Source organism: Mandrillus leucophaeus, unplaced genomic scaffold (assembly GCF_000951045.1).
Source record: "Mandrillus leucophaeus isolate KB7577 unplaced genomic scaffold, Mleu.le_1.0 Scaffold449, whole genome shotgun sequence".
Taxonomy (NCBI): Eukaryota; Metazoa; Chordata; class Mammalia; order Primates; family Cercopithecidae; genus Mandrillus; species Mandrillus leucophaeus.
In genome coordinates this window covers 829,134-849,433 of record NW_012104798.1, presented here as the reverse complement: position 1 = coordinate 849,433, position 20,300 = coordinate 829,134, and the positions used below count along the sequence as shown (strand labels likewise).

Here is a 20,300-nt window from a genome sequence, read left to right as displayed (position 1 = left end):
GGAACATCACACACTGGGGTCTGACTTGGGGTGGGGGTTGGGGGGAGGGATAGCATTAGGAGAAATACCTAATGTAAATGACGAGTTAATGGGTGTAGCACACCAACATGGCACATGTATACATATGTAACAAACCTACACGTTGTGTACATATACCCTAGACCTTAAAGTATAATAATAGTAATAAATAAGTAAAATAAAAATAGCACTTCTAAGTCAATTGTGGACTTGTGGTGTTTGCCTCCCTATTAGATCCTAAATTTCCATTTGGTGCTCCATGATGTTCTGTGGAAGCTCACTCCATCTCTGCATCTAGTGATACAGTCATGACCTGGGCAAAGTTAGGAAGTACATTTATCCCTTTGGCCGGACAACTGGATCTGTGGTTGGCATTTGACTAAACCTAGTCCAAGTCTAAGCATGACTCCCCAGACTCAGAGTCTTGCTAGGAACGGTAGGACAGAGATGTGCTGCTTTCCTTGCTCAACAGGAGCAATGAATCCTGCAGCCAAGGAGCTGTGGCCTCTTCTTGCAGCCCTAAAGGGTCCCACCCTTAGGTTGTAGCCAGCCCCATCTCTGGCCTTTTTGTTCCTGTGAACCAATGAAATTATCATACTGTTTTTTGGTCACTTAATGTATCCTTTTCTAATATTTGTGAACAAAAGTATCCTGATTCACATGGTGACATCTGATTCACATTTTCTTAAATATTATATATCCTGGACCAATTTACATTAAAAGATAGCTATGGACTTTGAGCACCTCTCTCTTTTTATCTTGTGGGATGGTATCAGTAAAGAATTATTTAAAACAGGAATGACTGTCTCTTTTTGCGCAAAAGAAAAATGAGAAACTTAATGTGGCTTATAAGATTTTTGCTCCATGCTTTCTGAGTGGTAACTCAAGTCTCTCAAGCAGGCAGTGGCAAACTTAACAACAACTCTCAAAGAGTACTTCGCACAATTACTTTACTTGTAAATGTCAATGGAGGTTATATCTGTTCCCTAATGTACAAAAAATGATAAAAGGGTGGGGAGGTCTGTACCGAATTCTGGTTTCCATTCTCTTATTATCAAGGCAAAAGAAGGAGAAAGGCATAGAGATTTGACTTTATAATAGCCTGGACTTGTTCAGTTGTGGATTCTGTTCATCTGTCACACCTTTAATGAGTGCCTCAGTGCTGGCCACTATGCCAGGGACATTAGTCCTCCTGACTCCCCTGACTCCCTGCCAATCGAAGACTGCTATGGCTTAGAATCATGCATTTACATGTAGTTGTCTTACTGGGTAATGAGGTGACCAATGTCATTATTAACTGGCTTTGTTAGAAAAGTTCCCTCAACTAGTGTAAATTAGTTCAACCATTGTGGAAGACAGTGTGGTGATTCCTCAAGGATCTAGAACCAGAAATACCATTTGACCCAGCAATCCTGTTACTGGGCATATACCCAAAGGATTATAAATCATTCTACTATAAAGACACATGCACATGTATGTTTATTGCAGCGCTATTCACAATGGCAAAGACTTTGAACCAACCTGAATGTCCATTAATAATAGACTGGATAAAGAAAATGTGGCACATATACACCATGGAATACTATGCAGCCATAAAAAATGATGAGTTCATGTCCTTTGCGGGGACATGGATGAAGCTGGAAACCGTCATTCTCAGCAAACTGTCACAAGAACAGAAAACCAAACACTACATGTTCTCATAAGTGGGAGTTGAACAATGAGAACACACAGACATAGGGAGGGGGACATCACACACCAGGGCATGTCCGAGGGTGGGGGGGTTAGGGGAGGGATAACATTAGCAGAAATACTTAATGTAGGTGATGGCTTGATGGGTGCAGCAAACCACCATGGAACGTGTACACCTATGTAACAAAAGTGCACACTCTGCACATGCATTCCAGAACTTAAAGTATAATAAAAAACAAAAACAAAAACAAAACCCCAACTGATAACTGCTATAGTTAACTTCTAATAAATAATGAACACATATTTGGTGCCAGACACAGAGCCAAGCCCTTTACTGACATTATGACTTTTTCATTCTTACACTATCTTATTAAGTAGCTTTGGTTGCTGATGTTTTAGTGGTATGAATACTAAGGTCAAGAGGGTTAAGTACTCAGCCCAGGGTCTCAGAGCCACTGAGTGGCAAAATGGAGATTAGATCCCATCATACCAAATCCAGAGCCCCTCATATCATATTTATTCTGCCTTTTCAGGTTTAAGCAAATTAAGTGGAAATCTCCCATTATCCTTTATCATAGAATCAGATGGTCTCTCTACTTCTCAGTATTCTATTGCTATTCAAAATGTGTTCATTCCCTAACCATTTCTGTTTTCTAGAGATTTCCCAGGTAGCTAATCAATTTAGAAAAGTAACTGTAACAGCCTAGTTTTAAATTTGATTTTCATCCAAACTTTATTAATTTAGCCATTAGTTTTCCCTTAGAAGGCAAGGCATTTTACCAATATGCATATCATATACAACCATTACAACTAATTTCCCAAATTATAATCAGTGTTCATTGCAATTACTGGTATTTTACATAAATATTATAAAAGCAATGTTATGCATGGTTCCATATCATTAACACCAGACTAAATTTACCTGTAAAATTGGATATAATTTGCCCTAGGAAATTGGTGGTATATTTCTGATACATAAGTAATTTCAAGTAATGGAATCACTAATAGTTTTTGCCTTACTCATCCTCTGGAAGCCAGGTATAAAAGTTTATATTAGGTGAACTGTATTAGGTAAAACCTTTGGCTTCTATATTATAAATTAAGACTGTGCTGTAATTAAACTTGTTCCTAAAGTGAAGCAAACACAAATACGACATTATCATGAAATGATCAGTTACTCTCATGGAGTGACTTAAGCTGCCATTAGCAAAAGAAACATTATGGAGACTGGAACCCAGGACACTCTTCCCACAACCATCTCCTCTCCCTCCACTAACTGCTGCTTCTACACCCAGGATAAACCTGCCTGCCCTATCTTGACTTAGTTCATTCCCTCTCCTTAGTTCATTTCTTCTCCACTCTCAGCTTTTATTTTTCTCTTCTCAGTGATATTTTTCACTTAAGTTATGGGAGATGACGTTTTGGGATTCCTGGCCCAGAATCTTTGCAATTGTGGTACCCAGTCTGCATGAACACGGAGTATGTGTGAGGAGGTTTTTGGGTGCCCCTGTTCATCCTGTCCCTGTGATGACTGGCTGGATTACATCACAGAAGGCTGCACCCTTCTTTTTTCATCTGGACTCCACAAAGCCCTTGCACCCAGATCGCTGCCTACGCCCATATGAACTTTTCTTTTAAACATAACAGTTCTGTTGAAATACAATTCTACCAGTTATGTTTTAATTTCTTTTGAATTTGTTTCATGCTTCACCTCCAATACCTTTACTGGAGTTCAGGCTTTCATCAGCCCCTGTCTGGACTCTTGGCATACTTAGCTGCTAATTACACTCCATGTTTCCAGGAACATAGCTCTGAGAAATTGACATCCCTGCCAAAAATTCTACAAAGACTCCTCATCTCCTGCAAGATAGTCCAGTCTCCTGCCTAAGATGTGTCAGGATCTGGCCTCTGTCTCCTTCCCCAGCCTTCGCTCTTGGCTCTCCAATTGTGTATTCTATCTTCTTGATGATTTACACATGTTTTCTCTTGGTTCCCAGGCCTGATATACTCTGTCCAGCCTCTGCCCCACTCTCCATTGCTTCCCATCCCATCCCAAGCCTTTATTCTCTTAAGGAGCTCCTGACTGTCCTTTAGACTTCGCCCATTGATTACACTGGGCAGGTTTCCCTGCTACAGCCCTTTTTGCACCCGTACCATTTCCTTGCTGACCTCATTCATCATCTGCTTCCCTTTATCAGGGCTCTCATCAAAATTTCTGCTGATATTTAAGATGCATCCTTCCTCACTTCCAAAAATAAATGCATCTTCCAAATTATCTCATATATATATACATATTCCATAAATAAATATATATATATAGTATATATGGAAAAAAACTGGAATCACAAAGCAAAATATGTATAATGCTACTTCTGAGCCCAAGCACAACCAAATCAGAATGTAACAAATGAGGTATATATTTTTCACGTTTTCCCTAACAAAAATAAAACCCTTCACAGCTGATCAGAGTTCATGTTGGGTTTATTCTCCTAATATTTAAATCAATATACTACAATTTGTGATCTGCCATGTACCATTTGAATCATATGAATTACATATATATATATATGAAATATACATATATAAGCTATGTAAGTATCTAGGACATATTTCATTTTACTAGAAATATATAGTAGTTCATGAATGAAATTATACACAGTAGTTCATGAACAGAATTATACACAGTAGTTCATGAACGAAATTAAATACTTTCTAGCCAGACATGGTGGCAAGTGCCTGTAATCTCAGCTACTCAGGAGGCTTGAGGCAGGAGAATCACTTGAACCTGGGTGGCAGAGGTTGCTGTGAGCTGAGATTGTGCCACTGCACTCCAGCCTTTGTGACAGAGCAAGACTCTGTCTCTCAAAAAAAAAAAAAAAAAAAAAAAAAAAACCCCAGAACTTTCTCTACAGATCACTTAAAGTTTGTCATTTAAAAAGAGATTTCCTCGTAGAATTGTCAGACTGGTGAATATAGTCTTTTTCTATATTTAATTTATTGCCCATTTGCCCCACTTACTGAGACTGCCACAGCGGGGCTTTTGACTTTATCATCTTTGTATTTCCAAGGCCTACAACTGACTGGCCCATAAGGAGGTGTCAGTAACTGTTAGTTAAATCATTTGCCTTCTGGGACTTTTCACATGCAGTTGAAGAAATGGACTCTCCTTGTATGAGCCAATATAAAGCACTAGAATATAAACTAAATGTGGCTTGCAATTCGTACATCTTTTGAAAGATAATTCTTGGCAATTACATGAGAGAAAGGGAATGTCCTTGGGCTTTATTTCCCCTGAGCAAAAATAATCATCACGGAACTCAACATTTCCTCCTAAAAAGCGTAAACTAAAGTCAAATGATAGGAGTGTAATCCAGGGCTTACCTCGAAACTCACAGCTCCATTGTGGTCCGTATCAAACGCATTGAACAGAAAGTGTGCATATGTTGTAGAGTCTGAAATGGTGAAAAGGGAATATTAAGTCAGTGTTTCCATATCCAACATAAGACTTGGATTGCAGTCCAAGCTTCCTTTGATCCAGAAGAATTAACTCTGCCTCCTTTAGTTTGTGCTTTCTTCACAACTGCTTACCCTCTTTCTGTAGAGGACTAGAGTTTGAGACTCACAGGAATGAGCAACCTAGATGAAGGCCATTGGTGACAAACATTCTCTATGAGTTTCTGGCTGGCAATGCTGTAGTCCTGGGTGATGAGATTAACACTGGGACAAGAAATGGTCCCATAGGTGGATGTGAAGATTGAGACTTGTCTGGAATTTGCTTAGTGTTTGGGCGAGAACAGTTCTAGAAGTAAAGTAATAATAATATTAATGAGACAGAGACGAGTTGCTATTATTAGTGTCTCTGTCATTATTAGAACTTTCATCATTGTTACAACTCAGAAAGTGATATTGGGACTTAGAGAGGGTGAAAAACATGCCCAAAGTCACACAGTGAAGAAGGAGTAAATCTGGGACATGAACTTAGGTCTTTCTGACTTGGAGAATCAGGCTAGCGCACAGCTAGTGCCAGGCTAGCTCACAGGCAGTGAAGTTGGCTGATGGATTGGGGTCAGTGGTCACTTGGGAAGTTTCTGTGGCTGTGTTGGAAGGGGACTGGGTGGTCCTACATGTTCCTAGTTGTATGAAGTTGCATGAAGTAGGGAGCCCCTACTCTTTCAGGGCCCTGGGTGGGATCGGAGGATCTGGGTAATGATGGACAATTATGTCTTCTGAAGTCTAACAGGTCTTCTTAGTTTGCTTCCATCAGGTATACTTCCCCTCTCATTTTTCCTTCCTTCCTCTCCTGTTTCTCCTTTGTCTCCTTAATCTCTGGGCTTATCTGCCATTTCATTTAAAAGTCTGTAGTTTTTCCTTATTGTTTTCTGTTCTGAGTGCCTAGCTTTCATTCCTAAGGGTTTCTGTGCTTGAACCTTGATAAAATTTACATGATTATTTTCAGTGTTTCATCTCATGGGCTTTAGCCTTTTATTTTAACCTTTTTTGTCTTTTCAAAATCAAATGGTAACCTTTTCGCTCATTGGCTCTAGCCTTTTATCTTCTGTTTTAAATCTCATCTCTTTCTAACTTTTAACCTTTATTGGGTTTTAACTTATCATTGATTTACTTTTTACTTTATGAATTGCTTTTTATAGGCTGTCAGGAAGCTAAGTCACAGTAACAGGAGTACAGAATTGCCCTCCCCAGATAAGAGAGGTCAGAGGTCATCTAAATTTCTCTCCTGGCTCTCAGGGCCCACGGCTTCCTTATAGGTTGTTTTTCCTGAATGCTTCAGTGCAGTAATTAACATTACTGAAGGCTATACATTTCATGAGGTAGATTGTACACTCAATTTCTCAAAATGACAGTGGCATCTTCGGTCATCTCTCACCTTTTTAATATGCTATGAGGAACTACTCATCTTTAAACACACGAATTACTAGCACTATTTTCAGTGAACTAACCAAGCACCAAAATTGGGTCTAAATAATATGTAACACCGTGACATCTAGAATGGACGTCCATCCAGTATTGATAGGTTGCAGGAAGAAATCCTTTTGCATATGGAGCCAGGGGTTTAATTACCATAAACTTAGTTCTGTTGTTGGGAAGCTCCATTATAGAGTTATCAAGAATTGGCAGCCTATTTCAACTTGCAAAGTTGTTTTACTCTCAACAGTACTTTTTCACAGACTTCTTGAACTACATAGTGCCCTCTGGAGATGTGAATTGCTCGATGGTGTGTTAAACTTATATTCGGAGGAGGAAAAAAAAAGAGATTTTGCATATTTTATAATGAGCTTCATTAAGCAAGTCTCTTGTTACCCTGTTTTTACAATCAGAGTAAATGTTTTTACCTTAGCAAGCAGTACTCACTGTGAATAATGGCTCAAAGCAAACGATGTTTGCTATTTTTTTAATCAAAAAAAAAAAAAAAGATAACATGGGTATGTGATAATTACTATTCTTCTCAAATGGAGTTTTTCTAGCTTAAAGCTTGACATGTGGGAATTATGCTTTCAATGTGGTACAGAGGACATCCTGTTCTTCTAAATGTGCCTCGGCAGTTCTTTTAGAAGTTACAGCAGCTTCCCAGTCTAGACAATCTGTGCACAGAGGTTTTGGTAATAGCATAGTAGAGTCAGACTGCCTGAATTTAAATCTCAGCTTCACCAACGATTAAGTGCATGACCTCAAGCAAGTTGTTTTACCTTTGTGTGGCTCAGTTTCCTCATCTACAAAATAACAACAATATCAGTATGTACTTCATAGAGTGTTTTTTTTTTGTTTTTTTTTTGTTTTTTTGAGACAAAGTCTTGCTCTTGGCCCCAGGCTGGAATGCAATGGCACGATCTCAGCTCACTGCAACCTTCACCTCCTGGGTTCAAGCAGTTCTACCTCAGCCTCCCAAGTAGCTGGGATTACAGGCACCTGCCACCACACCTGGCTAAGTTTTGTATGTTTAGTAGAGACAGGGTTTCATCACGTTGGCCAGACTGGTCTCAAACTCCTGACATCAGGTGATCCGCCTGCCTTGGCCTCCCAAAGTGCTGGGATTTACAGGCGTGAGCTACTGTGCCCAGCCTTCATAGAGATCTTATAAAGTTTAAATGAGACACTATTTGCAAAGTGTTTAGAAATAAGCCTATATGCTTATTAAAATTTCAATAAATATTAGCTATTATTTCCTGGACAAGCCACTTTTATTTCAACTACCTTAAACACATGTGATCAAATCTTTTACAAATGTAACATCTTTTCACCTTAAATAACTTTCTGTCTTTTTAGGATTTCTGTTGTGTGTCTAGGTGACGAGCTCTAATTTAATGCAATTTTCCGCTCAATAAAAGACAAGAAAATTATGTCCTAAAAAGCAATGGTCCTTATGATGGAGTTTGGATTTCTTCTGGCAAGCACCTGAAGACAGTGGAAAGTTTGAAAGAAGAGGAGTGAAGCTACTTGCTTTGATTGGGTGAGAGAAAGAAGCAAAGGCATAGGAATGTCCAGCGAGGCAGAAAACTGGATAAAATGACGAAAAGAGAAACTGTCTACAGAAGCATCTATGGTTCTGGTTTTACTCCACTGTGTTCTTAAGCACTCAATAAATATTTGTTAAAAGAGTGAATAACTGACTTCTTGGAATCTAGATTTCAGTACAGTCCAGGGCTTAAAAGATGTAACGATGATCTCCCTTCTCCGTCTATGATCTCTTCGTGATCACATTTCTTTAAATAACAAAAATAGTTACTGAGTTTGTTAAGCTGAGATTGCCTCAGTTTCTTATAATTTTACTTGCGAAGCTGAAAAATAAATGTTGAGATTTGATAGTTGAGCAACAAAATTTACAGATTCTTAGGATGGGAAGACATTTTGGATATTATTTAGCATTGTATTTACATTGAACAAAGGTAAAAATAGGGACTTTTAGTGACATACTGAGGTCACCTAGTTACTTCATGGTAGAGTTGGTAATGAAATCAAGATATTCCTATACCACCTCTTAGAAATCAAGGATACTAGAGTAGAAAAAAACCCGAGGATTCCTTTGATGTGACTCCTACATTTTACAGAGAAACAACCTGAGCCAAGAAAAGTAAACTACTCGAGGTTACATACCTTGATAGGTAGCAGTCTATCCACAAACTCTGAACTGTCTTAGTCCAAAGGTCTTACCCCAATTATATTGAGAACACAATGCATATAGCAAATAACCCTTGAGTTCGTTCTTCATAGTATTGGAACAAACACACTTGATTATCATGCCCCAGGTTTGTAGAATGAAATCAATCTGGTTTATTTATTTTTCCTATCCCAAAGCCCTACTCCCATCGAATTCAAGCACGAAGAATAGAATTAGCTTCATGTATTGGAATATACAATTCATGACATCGTTACTGTGGTAAGGCAAGTTCATATGCATGAATAGTAGCTTCCATCAATAAGCCCTCTGTAAATCACCCTGAAAAATTGTTAGAAATATTGTCCTAGGACAAGGATATTCAGTGGGTGAAGTCTTTTTTAAATTTTAATCTTTATGTCTACAGAACTCATCTGACTCAAGTGCCTTGCACACAGCAGCTGCTTAATAAATGTTTATTGATAGATTATTATGACTTGAGCTCGTTCATTCATTCATTCATTCAACAGCTGTCTATTAGATGCCTAGTGTAGACAACATAAGTGCATTCCTACAACATGGGCAGAAATAGCCCAGGAAACTATGATTTTTATGGCCTTTAAAAATGTTTAGTGAACTAAAAGCTTACATGCTAAGCTTCTATTATATGTGGAGTTTAAAAAGTTGTTGCGTAACCATATAGGTAGTAGCACCAACAAGCCGTCTCCTCTCTGCTTGCCTTAGAGTAGCCATACTTTATCCGCTGCAGACCAAGAGGCTTGTGTTCAATCCAGTTTTTTCTGACATCCAGCTCACCAAGCAAGTTGGGCTTGATAAACTGTTTCACAAAGCAGTAGAGAAAGCTAACAGCCTGACACAATACAAATTGCAGAGCGTTCTGTAGATAAGACAAAGCACTTTCCTGGAGGAAATGGTGAGATGTTGTGATTTATGGACCCATCAGTGTTACTGTTCATAATGAGAAAACCTGTTGCATTCAGACCATCATCCTGAATAAACGATGGCTCCGTGGAATGGAAGTGTAAGGATGGCCATCATATGAATTTGTTTGCCATCAGAGATCACGTTCTTCCTTAGGACATTTTTCCTTTTCTGGCCACATATAAGAAACAATTTGTATGTATGATATTAATTTTTTAAATGCAAAGCAAATCATAATTCTTTAAAATATTTCATTTCCTTCAGCAATGCCTCGTGTTCAGATTTCTGCATTCAATTAACATGAATAATCAAATAATTGTTAAGAGTGTAACAGTAATTTTTTCTCAAATCCCTAATCCCTTTGGATTTTGTAACAGGAATCCTTTGCAAAATAGATGTGCTCTGTTTAAGAAGATGTTCTCTAATGCGGAAATGTTGTTTTTCAAATAAAGATATAATTTTAATGTGGAGCTGTATCCAAGTTTTAGTATGTAATAACTTGATTTGAAATGATTGAAAACTGAGGATTTTCATCTGCATTGGTGCTTTGATATTAATGCTTATTAAGATGTTGGTAGGCACTCAGTAAATATAATTTTTCTTTAAAAAATCCATGGGTTTTAAACAATTTAGAAAAATATGAGGTAGTTAATTAATTCCCCAAATTAATCTCTCATTAGTGCAGACAGTGAACCCATTATAATCCTGGCATCAGGTACTATTACCAATACCTGTCTCTGGTCTGTGAGAAGGGCCCTCCCCTCTGCACTGTAGTAATGAGATGGGGTGGGAGAGTTGTCATCCAAAGTATACCCAAATTCACTTAATAACAAGTCTTCCTGTGTTTTCTTAGAATTCTAATTTAATTTTTTAAAGAGCCCATCGAAAACAAAAAATTGTTTTGACAAGTGAGGCACAAAATTGTTTTAAATCCACGAAACTAGCTAACACCAAATGGAATTAAAACCCCAAAGGAAACCTGACTCTTGTATGAAACAACTAATACTTAAGTGCTGTACACTTTTCAAAGAGCCTTTTACAGATACTATTCCATTGTACAGTGATAGCCACCATGTGAGGTGGGTGTCATTCATTCATTCATGCAAAAAGTATTTATCAAGTGCTATTACTTGTCAGTTACTGTCCCATGACCTGTGGATACAACAGTAAACAAAGTGGAGAAATCTTCTGTTCCCCTGGAGCTGAATTCTAGTGGAGAGAAAGACAAAAACAACAATAGTACAAGTGAAATATATATTATTGGATTGTCTCAAGTGCTATAGAGAGACATAAAGCAGGGGAAGGAGGAATGTTCAAGGCATTGCAATTTAAGATAGAGTGATCAGGGCAAGTCTCACTGAGAAAGTGGCATTGGAGTAAATGCAAAGGTGATGAGATCTTGAGATAGATATTTGGGAGAAGAGAATTGCAGGCAGAGAGAACAGCAAGTTCGAAGACCCAGGAGCAGCATCATGGCTAGTGTGCTGGTGAGATGGCCACCATTTGTAGGCTACTCTATAGGTTGTGGCTTATGTTCTATGGAATGATATGGTTTTCAGCAGAGCAGTAACATGATTTGCTTACATTTTAATGGGATCAGTCTGACTCATTTTTAAGAGTAGACTATGGTTCGGGGAGGGGTCATCAGAATCAGAGAAGTCAGTTTGGAGACTACTGTGTTTATTTTGGCAGGAGATAATGGTGGCTCCTTTAAGTGGAAATTAGTAAAATAAAAGGCCAATTAGCAAGGTCAATGGCAAAGTCAACTCTGGCCATAATCACAGAGAGAAACAATTGTCCCCTATGTTGAGTAGACGTCAGAGTTGAAAGGAAGTACTAGATGGTTCCCTCCCGACTTGAGGTAAAACTTTCTTCCTGAACTTCCGATTCATGGACTCCACCATCCCATCCCATCACTATCTTTTTCCTCCAAATCTGAATCCTATTTATCTCTTTTCTTTTCTATCCTAAAGCTAGTAACATCTCCTTTACCAGCTCCTTCCCTGTGTATAAACAATGTCCAATCTCTTCTACATTAAAACTAAAGTCTTCCACTGGTATCTACCCAGCACTATGGCCAGTTTCCTCCTCATCACTTCACTCTTCCAGCAAAGCTTTCTGTAAGTGCTGTCTTTATTGGTGGTCGCTGCTTTCTTCTCATCGTCCTTTTCACCCTCTGCAATGTGGCTTCTGCTTCTGCGCTCCACTCCCTAGTACTTCATCCAGGGCACTTGGGCTGTCCTGATCATGCCCAGTAAAGACTCCCATGTTGCCACACCCCAAAGAGACCTTCTGATTCTTACCTTACTAGACTTTATTGTTTCATTTCTGAACTATCGATCTCTGTTGTGTTTATTTCCATAAACTGTTCATTCTCCATCTCCTTTGTGGATGCCTTTTCCTTATGGTTCTTGACATGTGTTCTGGGGTTTCCTGCTGGCCTCATGGAGCTCACCACCTTTTATAACTCCCCCAGTAACCTCATCTACATCATGGATTTAACCACTACTTCTTGATTAATAATTCTCAAATCCCTGTCCCTTTCTCTGACTTGTCCTCTGAGCCTCAAATTTGTACCAACTTCTAGTTGAGTCTAAATCCCCGCAGGCACCTCAGATGTAATTTGTCCAAAACTGAGATCATTATCCCACTACTCCTCATGTAAAGAGTCACCTGGTGTCTATGATGGAATCCTGGAAGGCATCACAAACTCCTCTCTTCATCTTTTTATGCCACAAAAAGCTAGTTCATCACTAAATTCTTCCATTTTTGTCATCTAAGTATGTCTGTAATCTGTCCCCACTTCTCAATTTCTCCTATGCAAATCCTTGTTTAAAGACCTTATTGTTTTGCCTCCTACAGTAGTAATCTTCTAATTAGTCTCCCCTGCCTGCAGTATTGCTGACCTCAGGCTAATCTTCCACAGACCTATCAGCGAAATATATCCCGAACACAAATCTGACTGTAATAGATCCCACTTAAACTTCTCAGTGGCTGTGCTTCACCTCAAGGATAAAGTTCCATTTCTTCATATGGCATCCTTGACTGTCTAGGACATTTCACCCTCCATTGTACACTCTCTACCCTATTCACACCCAAATCCTGGCAATTTCCTGCAAATGCCCACCTTCAGTTCTATGCTCTGACCCAAGTGTCCCATTTGCCTAAAATGTCATGTCCCTACTGGCTTTTAAAGCAGGAAGACATCATACTCAGAAGTGAACTTCTCCTGAGAGGTATAATGGGAGAGCAAGACTATGTACTCTGGAAATGGATCAAACTCTCTGCACCTTAGTTTTCACATGTATATCTATAAAAAAATGAGGGTTACAGATGGGGTTGTTAGGGACAGGCACATAGTAGATGCTTTCTGAATGGCAACAACTTCAGCTCAGGTTCAACTCATCTGGCGAGACTCTTTTTATGTCCTCTCTGTCCTGCTGCTAATTTAATCATGCCAGCACTGTGCCCTCAGAATATTATTTTTTAACTCCCATAATCACAGTTATACTTGAGATTGACATTGCCCATCTGCTACACTAAGCTATAACATTATTTTGGAGAAAGACCACATCCTATTCCTCTTATTCCTCCTACATGATCAGCACCTCACACATGGCTGGGCACACCGTAGGCTGTGGGACAAATATGAGTTGGGCATCTGTTAGGTGATTGAAAGAAAAACTGTAAGGTGCAATAGCAAGAATATCGTTTCACTCATCTCTAACATGCATGGATTATCATTACGCTATCCTTGTGTTTTCTTTCCAATTAAAATAATATCTAGGATGGTTTTAATTTTCTCAGATGAGGGAGCACAGTAAAGAATTACTAAAAGAAAAGAGCAGAAAATATACAAAGGGAGGCTGCAGAAAATCTAGGTTATAACCCAGATCTGCCACTGAGTCAATATGTGGCCCTGAGCAAACCATTTACCTTCTCCAATCCCCAGATTTCATATCTGTAAATTGAGGATAATTATGTTTTTCCTAATTTTGAGAGTGGGGAGAATCAAGTGAGACCTATAACGCATGTGAATGAACTTTGTGGCATTTTGAGCACCCTCGTAATAGAAAGCATTGTGCATTTGAGAGACACAGTACTAGGCACACAGTAATAGTTGTATTCAACTAAAGAGTATCCTCTTGGATATTTGATAATTTCTAAGTCGCTGGCTTTTATGATACATTAAAAATTATATGCACTTGAATGCTCTGCATTCTTTTACATAATGATTAAAAATGTAGCATCATGCTATGAAAAATTAAACTAAACTCAACACTGCAAGCATAATTGTAACTCTGATAGTATGTTAACAAGTCCACATTTGTACTTACCTCCCTGTGGAAAGAACTGCGAGTAAATCTCTTTGAAGGTTTCTTCATTAACAACACCGCTGGGGCATTCCTAGGGAAAGTGGCAGAGAAGCAATATGAGCAAAGTGCTCATAAAACTGATTTTTTTTTGCACATTTTGAAACAGAACCGCCTACCACGCAAAGCTGCACCAAGAAAGTTAACCATTCATCCATTATTACAAAGGGAATAAAAGCACACTATAAACTTATCTTTGTTCCAGTTCTCACAGGAAAAAAAAATGTATATGTAAATACCTTTGCATATTGAGTATCAAAAGTGTGATGTATTCAGAAACACAGTGCTGCTTTTAAGAACACATCTGTTTATTATAAATGAAGTAAAAGGAAACTGCATTTTTTTTCACACAGCAAGCATGTCGCGAGAGGTTTATAATATGGTCTTTGGTGAATCTTGGTTTTGTCTTCTCCAGGTTTTCTGAACCCACATAATCTTTGGTTCAATGGCAAAATTACTTCATTGGCATCTCCAGTGGCTCAAGAAGTTTCAAGGAGGACTAGATACTAATGCTTGTTAACAGGATGTCTAGGCATACCCGAGACATGGTTCTGTAACAAGTGACCTTGGGTGAGAGAGAATCCCATGATATTTTTGAACTTCTGGAAAGGAGAGTCTGCAAAGAAACAGCCTGGGCTTAATAGATCCCCACCTTTGTCCCTGGGTCAACTTATCAAAGAACAATGAACATTGATCTTGAGAACTACACCCATGTTGGACTACTAACCGGGAGGGGCCATAGGGCAAGGCTAGCCCTCTGAGAGTGGTTTTGGCATTTTTGCTAAAAAAAGAAAAAAAAAAAAAAAAGGAAAAAGAAACTTAAATATAAAGTGTCAGAAGGGGGCTACCGTGGTGGTGAATATAAGGTTTGAGCAAGCAAATTGTTCCCCAATCTCTGGAAATTCCTTAATTTTTTGAAGTTATAAGAACCAGTCTGGTTAAGAATGTTAGGCATAGAGGCCCCCTGAGTGGTGGAGACTGACAACCACATGATAGTCCAGAATTGAATCACATGTGAGATATTAACTGTACGGTGATCCCTTGTTATCCATGGTGCATTGCTTCCAGGACCACCCCGGATACCAAAATCCACACACACTCAAATCCCACACTTGGCACTGTAGAACCTGCAGATAAGAGAAGTTGGTCCTTCCTGTCCTGTATCTTTGATCTGCCTTTGGCTGTGGATGCTGAAGCTGCAAATTCAGAGGGGCAACTATAGTTATTGGCAAAAATCCACATATAAGTGGACCCACACACTTCCAGCTAGTGTTGTTCAAGAGTCAACTGTACATTGTAAGTGGAGAAGTGGTAAGTTCTGTTTAGTCCCTTACTAGATTCTCGTGAACAGTCGCATGTGATCAGAGCTCCCCTGACTCTAGCTGTCACAGCACTCCCACGCCACCTAACGTCCAGCCAGGACTAAGTTCACCGGGGAAGGATGAATGGTGTGCTAACTCCCCAATAGGCCTGACTTTAGACATGAATATTCTGTGTACTCTAAATTCGATACTGTTCCTGGCATCTTTATCAATCACCTACGTCACTTAACCCTTAAAATCATTGTTCCCTCACTAATAAACTTACTTTCTGAATTTGGTCTTTCTTTATTCCAATGAGGCAGTTACTCAACTGAAATGTGCTTCACCTGCAGAATTTTCTATTTTCTCATTTGTTGTTTTGAAAGGTAGGACCTTTGATACATAAACAATGTTAGCAGTTTCAATGTGAATTTGTGTTTACAGAGCTTCTCAATATGGTTTTATCCCATTTGTTAATGATAATGAGCTTAGGTAGGCAAAATAGCTCCATTCACAGAGGCAGAACTGGAGGTGCTGAGTGGCAAAGCACTTTGTTACACACTAAGCCAGTGGGGAAGCTGGAATGTGGACTTAGGACTCTCCAGGTCACAACAAGGTTTCATATTAGATGACCCCTATGGAAATAATGATGACCTCAAGGACCTAAGAGAATTAGAGCAAAGAAAAAAACAACCAAAAACAAAAGAGCAAGCAAGTGAACTGTGATGGTTGATTTTATGTGTTTAACTTGTCTGGGCCATAGTGTCCAAGTGTTTGGTCAAGCATTATTCTGGATAGTTCTGTAAGGATGTTTTTGAGATTACACAGATGCAAAAGTAATTGTGGTTTTTGCTATTACTCTCAATACATTTAAGCTGGTGGACGTTAAGTAAAGCAGATTGCCCTCCATAATGTGAAGGGGCATCATTGAATCAGTTTAAGGCCTGAAAAGAACAAAGACAGACCTCCCCAGAGAAAAAGAGTGTTCTTCAGACATCATCTGTAATATTGGCTTCCCTTGTTCACCAATACCCTGCCTTTGGACTTGAACTGTAACTGTTTTCTGAGGCTCCAGCTTGCCAGACCCCTCCACTAGATATCAAGCTGGCCAAGGCTCCACAAAGTATGAGCCAATATCTTAATAAATCTCTTTATACTCACATCCTATTAGTTCCATTTCTCTGAAGGACCCTAATACATAAATGAATTAGCAACCAACAGCTACAACTCTGAAAAGGAAAGAAGGTGGTATGTATACAGCCAATCTTTCAAACATTTTGACTATGTAGCTGGCACCAATAGACCCATTTTAAGACTAAACACTTTGGAGTTGGACCTTCTCACACATGGAAATTGTGATTTATTGGCTGTTTAATGCTAAGCCATTTGCTTGGGATAATAAGGAGAGAGTAAATACCTGGCTCTCTGCCATCGGGTGGCAAGCTTGTGCAAAGTTAGAGTTGGAAAGGTGCCGGGGAGTTAAAGTTGATGCTGATAAAAGAAGAGGATGGCAGGAAAAGGGACCTCTGCACTCAACAAACTTGCTAGCTGCCTTCAGTCTCTAGATACATTTGATAGATATAATGTGAAATGAATTCGTAAACTGACTATCTGACATGCATGTGTTTTGTGTTTAATCACATATCTGTGTCAGAGGAAATCTTTTCTCTGCCAAATGAAAACTGCTGGCCAAGTTTCAGGGTGGAAATCAGATAAATTTGTCTTTATCCACCTTATATTCATTACGTTAGTTTACAACTCTATGAACACATATTGTATGCCTATTATTCCAGGAGTCTCCTAGGAACTGGGACTGCTACAATAAATGAGTCAAAGGTCTTACCATCATGGAACCTCTATCCAACTAGAAGAATAAAGACTGCCTTTGTTCGGGCTGCTTTGACAAAATGCCATAGACTAGGCAGCTTATAAACAATAGAAATTTATTTCTCATAGTACTGGAGGCCAGGAAGTCTAAGACCATAGGGTCAGCAGATTCAGTACTTGATGAGGGCACATTCCTGGTTCATATATGGAACCTTCTAGCTGTGTCCCCACATGGTGACAGGGGCAAGCTAGCTCTGTGGGGTCTTTTATAAAAGGACACTCATCTCATTGATAAAGTTGCTGCCCACATGATCTAATCATCTCCCAAAGGCCCCACCTCCTAATACCATCACATTGGGGGTTAGGATTTCAACATACGAGTTTTGAAGGGACACAAACATTCAGACCATAGCAAAGACCAAAAACTAGATAAAAGATTAAAAAATCAAATCCAAGAATTATGATCTTTTATTTATTCCCAAAGACTTTTTATTGAAACTAGTGCATTTTTGACCTTCAGGTGAGAAACGGATGCTAGTGATTTACAAGATGGTACACATTCTCTGACTTTTTGTGCACCTCTTTTGTGCAGTGATCTCTCCATAAAAGTGGTCTCTCTACTTCTCCATCAAGAATGAATTTGGCCAGGCTGCATGTGAAGCAAAGTATAAACCACAAACAATGTGCTACATTAGTTAACTTGCTGCTGTAGCAATTAGGCCTTCAAATATCCCTTAATCAAAATGCTTGGGAACAGAGATGTCTTGGATTTTAGATTTTTTGGGATTTGGAATATTCACATTAGACTCACAGGTTGTGTTAGTTCATTTTCATACTGCTATAAAGAACTGCCCAAGTCTGGGTAATTTATAAAGGAAAGACGTTTAATTGACTCACAGTTCAGCATCCCTGGGGAGGCCTCAGGAAACTTAAAATCATGGTGGAAGGCAAAGGAGAAGGTGGGCACCTTCTTCACCAGGCGGCAAGAAGGAGAAGTGCTGAGTGAAAGGGAGGAGCTCCTTATAAAACCATCAGATCTTATGAGAACTCACTCACTGTCACAAGAACAGCATGGGGGAAACTGCCTCCATGATTCAATTACCTCCACCTGGTCTCTCTCTTGACACGTGGGTATTATGGGGATTACAATTCAAGATGAGATTTGGGTGGAGACACAAAGCCTAACCACATCACCAGTTGAACATACCTAACCTGAAAATCTGAAATGCTCCAATAAGCATTAACTTTGAATGCCATTTTGTCACTCAAAAAGTTTTGGATTTTAGAGTATTTTGCTCTTTTGGATTAGGGATATTCAACCTGTATAACACATTTAAAAACCATGTAGTATATTTCTTATTCACATAACAATCTTGGGTGAGTGTACAGATCAACTGATGGTTCTTCTAGGGACAGAGGCTAATGAAGATTTGGTGACTTTAACATATGGCTCCAACAGTCTCTGTGACTGTCTCATCCAGAAGGAGGAAAAGAGTGCTGAAGAGAGTGCATGGAAGCTTTTTATGGGCCAGGTCTTAAAGTGGTATACATCATTTCTATTCTCATTTTGTTGTTGTTGTTAGAGATCACTTAATGTGTCTACCCCAAACAAAGTAAGTCTGGTATGGCCAGGAAGAAGAAAAGAATGCAGATTTGGCAAAGAGTTTGGAATATCTATCCCTGTGGCATGTTTGAAAGATACTCCAAGTGTCTGTGTTCTGAAACAGTTCTCCCACTGACGCTTTATTTATTGATTTTTATTTTTTGTTTTTGTAAAGAAGGGATCTCACTATGTTGCCCAGGCTGGATTTGAACTCCCTGCCACAAGCAATCCTGCCTTGGCCTCCCAAAGTGCTGGGATTACAGGTGTGAGCCCAGCCTCCCACTGATGTTGTAACATGAAGATTATCAAGTCATTTAGCAGTATAAATTGTCTCCATTTCCCAGGTGTCATTTTTAAAGACTGTTTACTTGCTTCAAGTAAACAAGGACAATGAAGCTTAAACATCTGAGCATGAATTTGTTCACTGGGTTTTCCTAAGGATGCAAGAAGCAGTAGGGTTCCTGGGTTTAGGGAAAGTGAGAAATGCCTCACTCATGCATCTTTTGAAAATTTGCTGTAAGCTCCTACTAACCTTTATGGTTCTGTATTCTATTCTCTAATGAAATTTTGTCTGATTATTAGCAAATTATTATTCCATGAAAATATGCCCTCTATAGAAAAAAAGAAAATGAAAATCACCCATAACCTGACTACTGTAAGAGTATATTGGTCATTTATCTAAGCATATATACTATAGAAATAAAGTTTTAATAAGACAAAATTACAGTATTTTATCTTCTTTTTTTAACTTTAGGATAAATATCCTGAACATTTTTTACATCATGATTTTTATTGACCGCATAATAATGCATCCACTGAACTTACCATACTGTTGCATATTGAGACGATTTTGGCATTTTTGTACTACATAGGAATAATGATGTAATTAATATTCTATGCATCCATCTGTGACTGCACCTGTGGTTCTTTCTTTATGACTAATCCCAAAAGGAGAATCATAAGACCAACGAGTTAAACCATTGAAAGGTCTTACTATGCACAGTCATGGTGCTTTCCAGAAATGCTGCATCCATTTGTGCTGCCACCGCAACCTTATGAGAAAGTCTCACACGGAGAGGAGCTACTGACCAGAATCACATGGGAATTGGACGCGCACACAACCCCATGAACAAACAGCAATCATTTGCTTCCCTCATGAGTCTAATCATCATTCTGAAAATTACTAGTGGATACTAAGGCGTTTGGACAGGTCGCTCCAAGGGATAAAGCAATTTGCCTGTTTTTCACGCAGACAGGGTTGCTGTGATGGCAGTCAGCGGAACCACATCACCACAATCACAATGGTTTATTGAGTATAAAATAAACAGCTCCATTCTTTCTTATGTAGACCATTACTTTTAACATTTTCATCAACCCTGAAAGGTGGGTATTATTTAGACATGAGGACAATGAGCTGGGAGAGATGAAGTCACTTG

General features: G+C 39.0%; 1 protein-coding gene across 3 annotated transcripts in view; it reads right to left on the bottom strand.

The window, feature by feature from the left end:
* Positions 1-20,300, bottom strand: part of KCNIP4 (Kv channel interacting protein 4) — a 611,550-nt gene that overhangs the window by 14,931 nt on the left and 576,319 nt on the right. For all 3 annotated transcript variants that reach the window (XM_011994264.1, XM_011994263.1, XM_011994265.1), the window contains exons 3-4: positions 14,098-14,167; positions 5,089-5,159 (exon numbers count right to left, since the gene is read on the bottom strand). In XM_011994264.1, the coding sequence (XP_011849654.1) occupies positions 5,089-5,159; positions 14,098-14,167 (141 nt within the window). The remainder of the gene's footprint in view (positions 1-5,088; positions 5,160-14,097; positions 14,168-20,300) is intronic.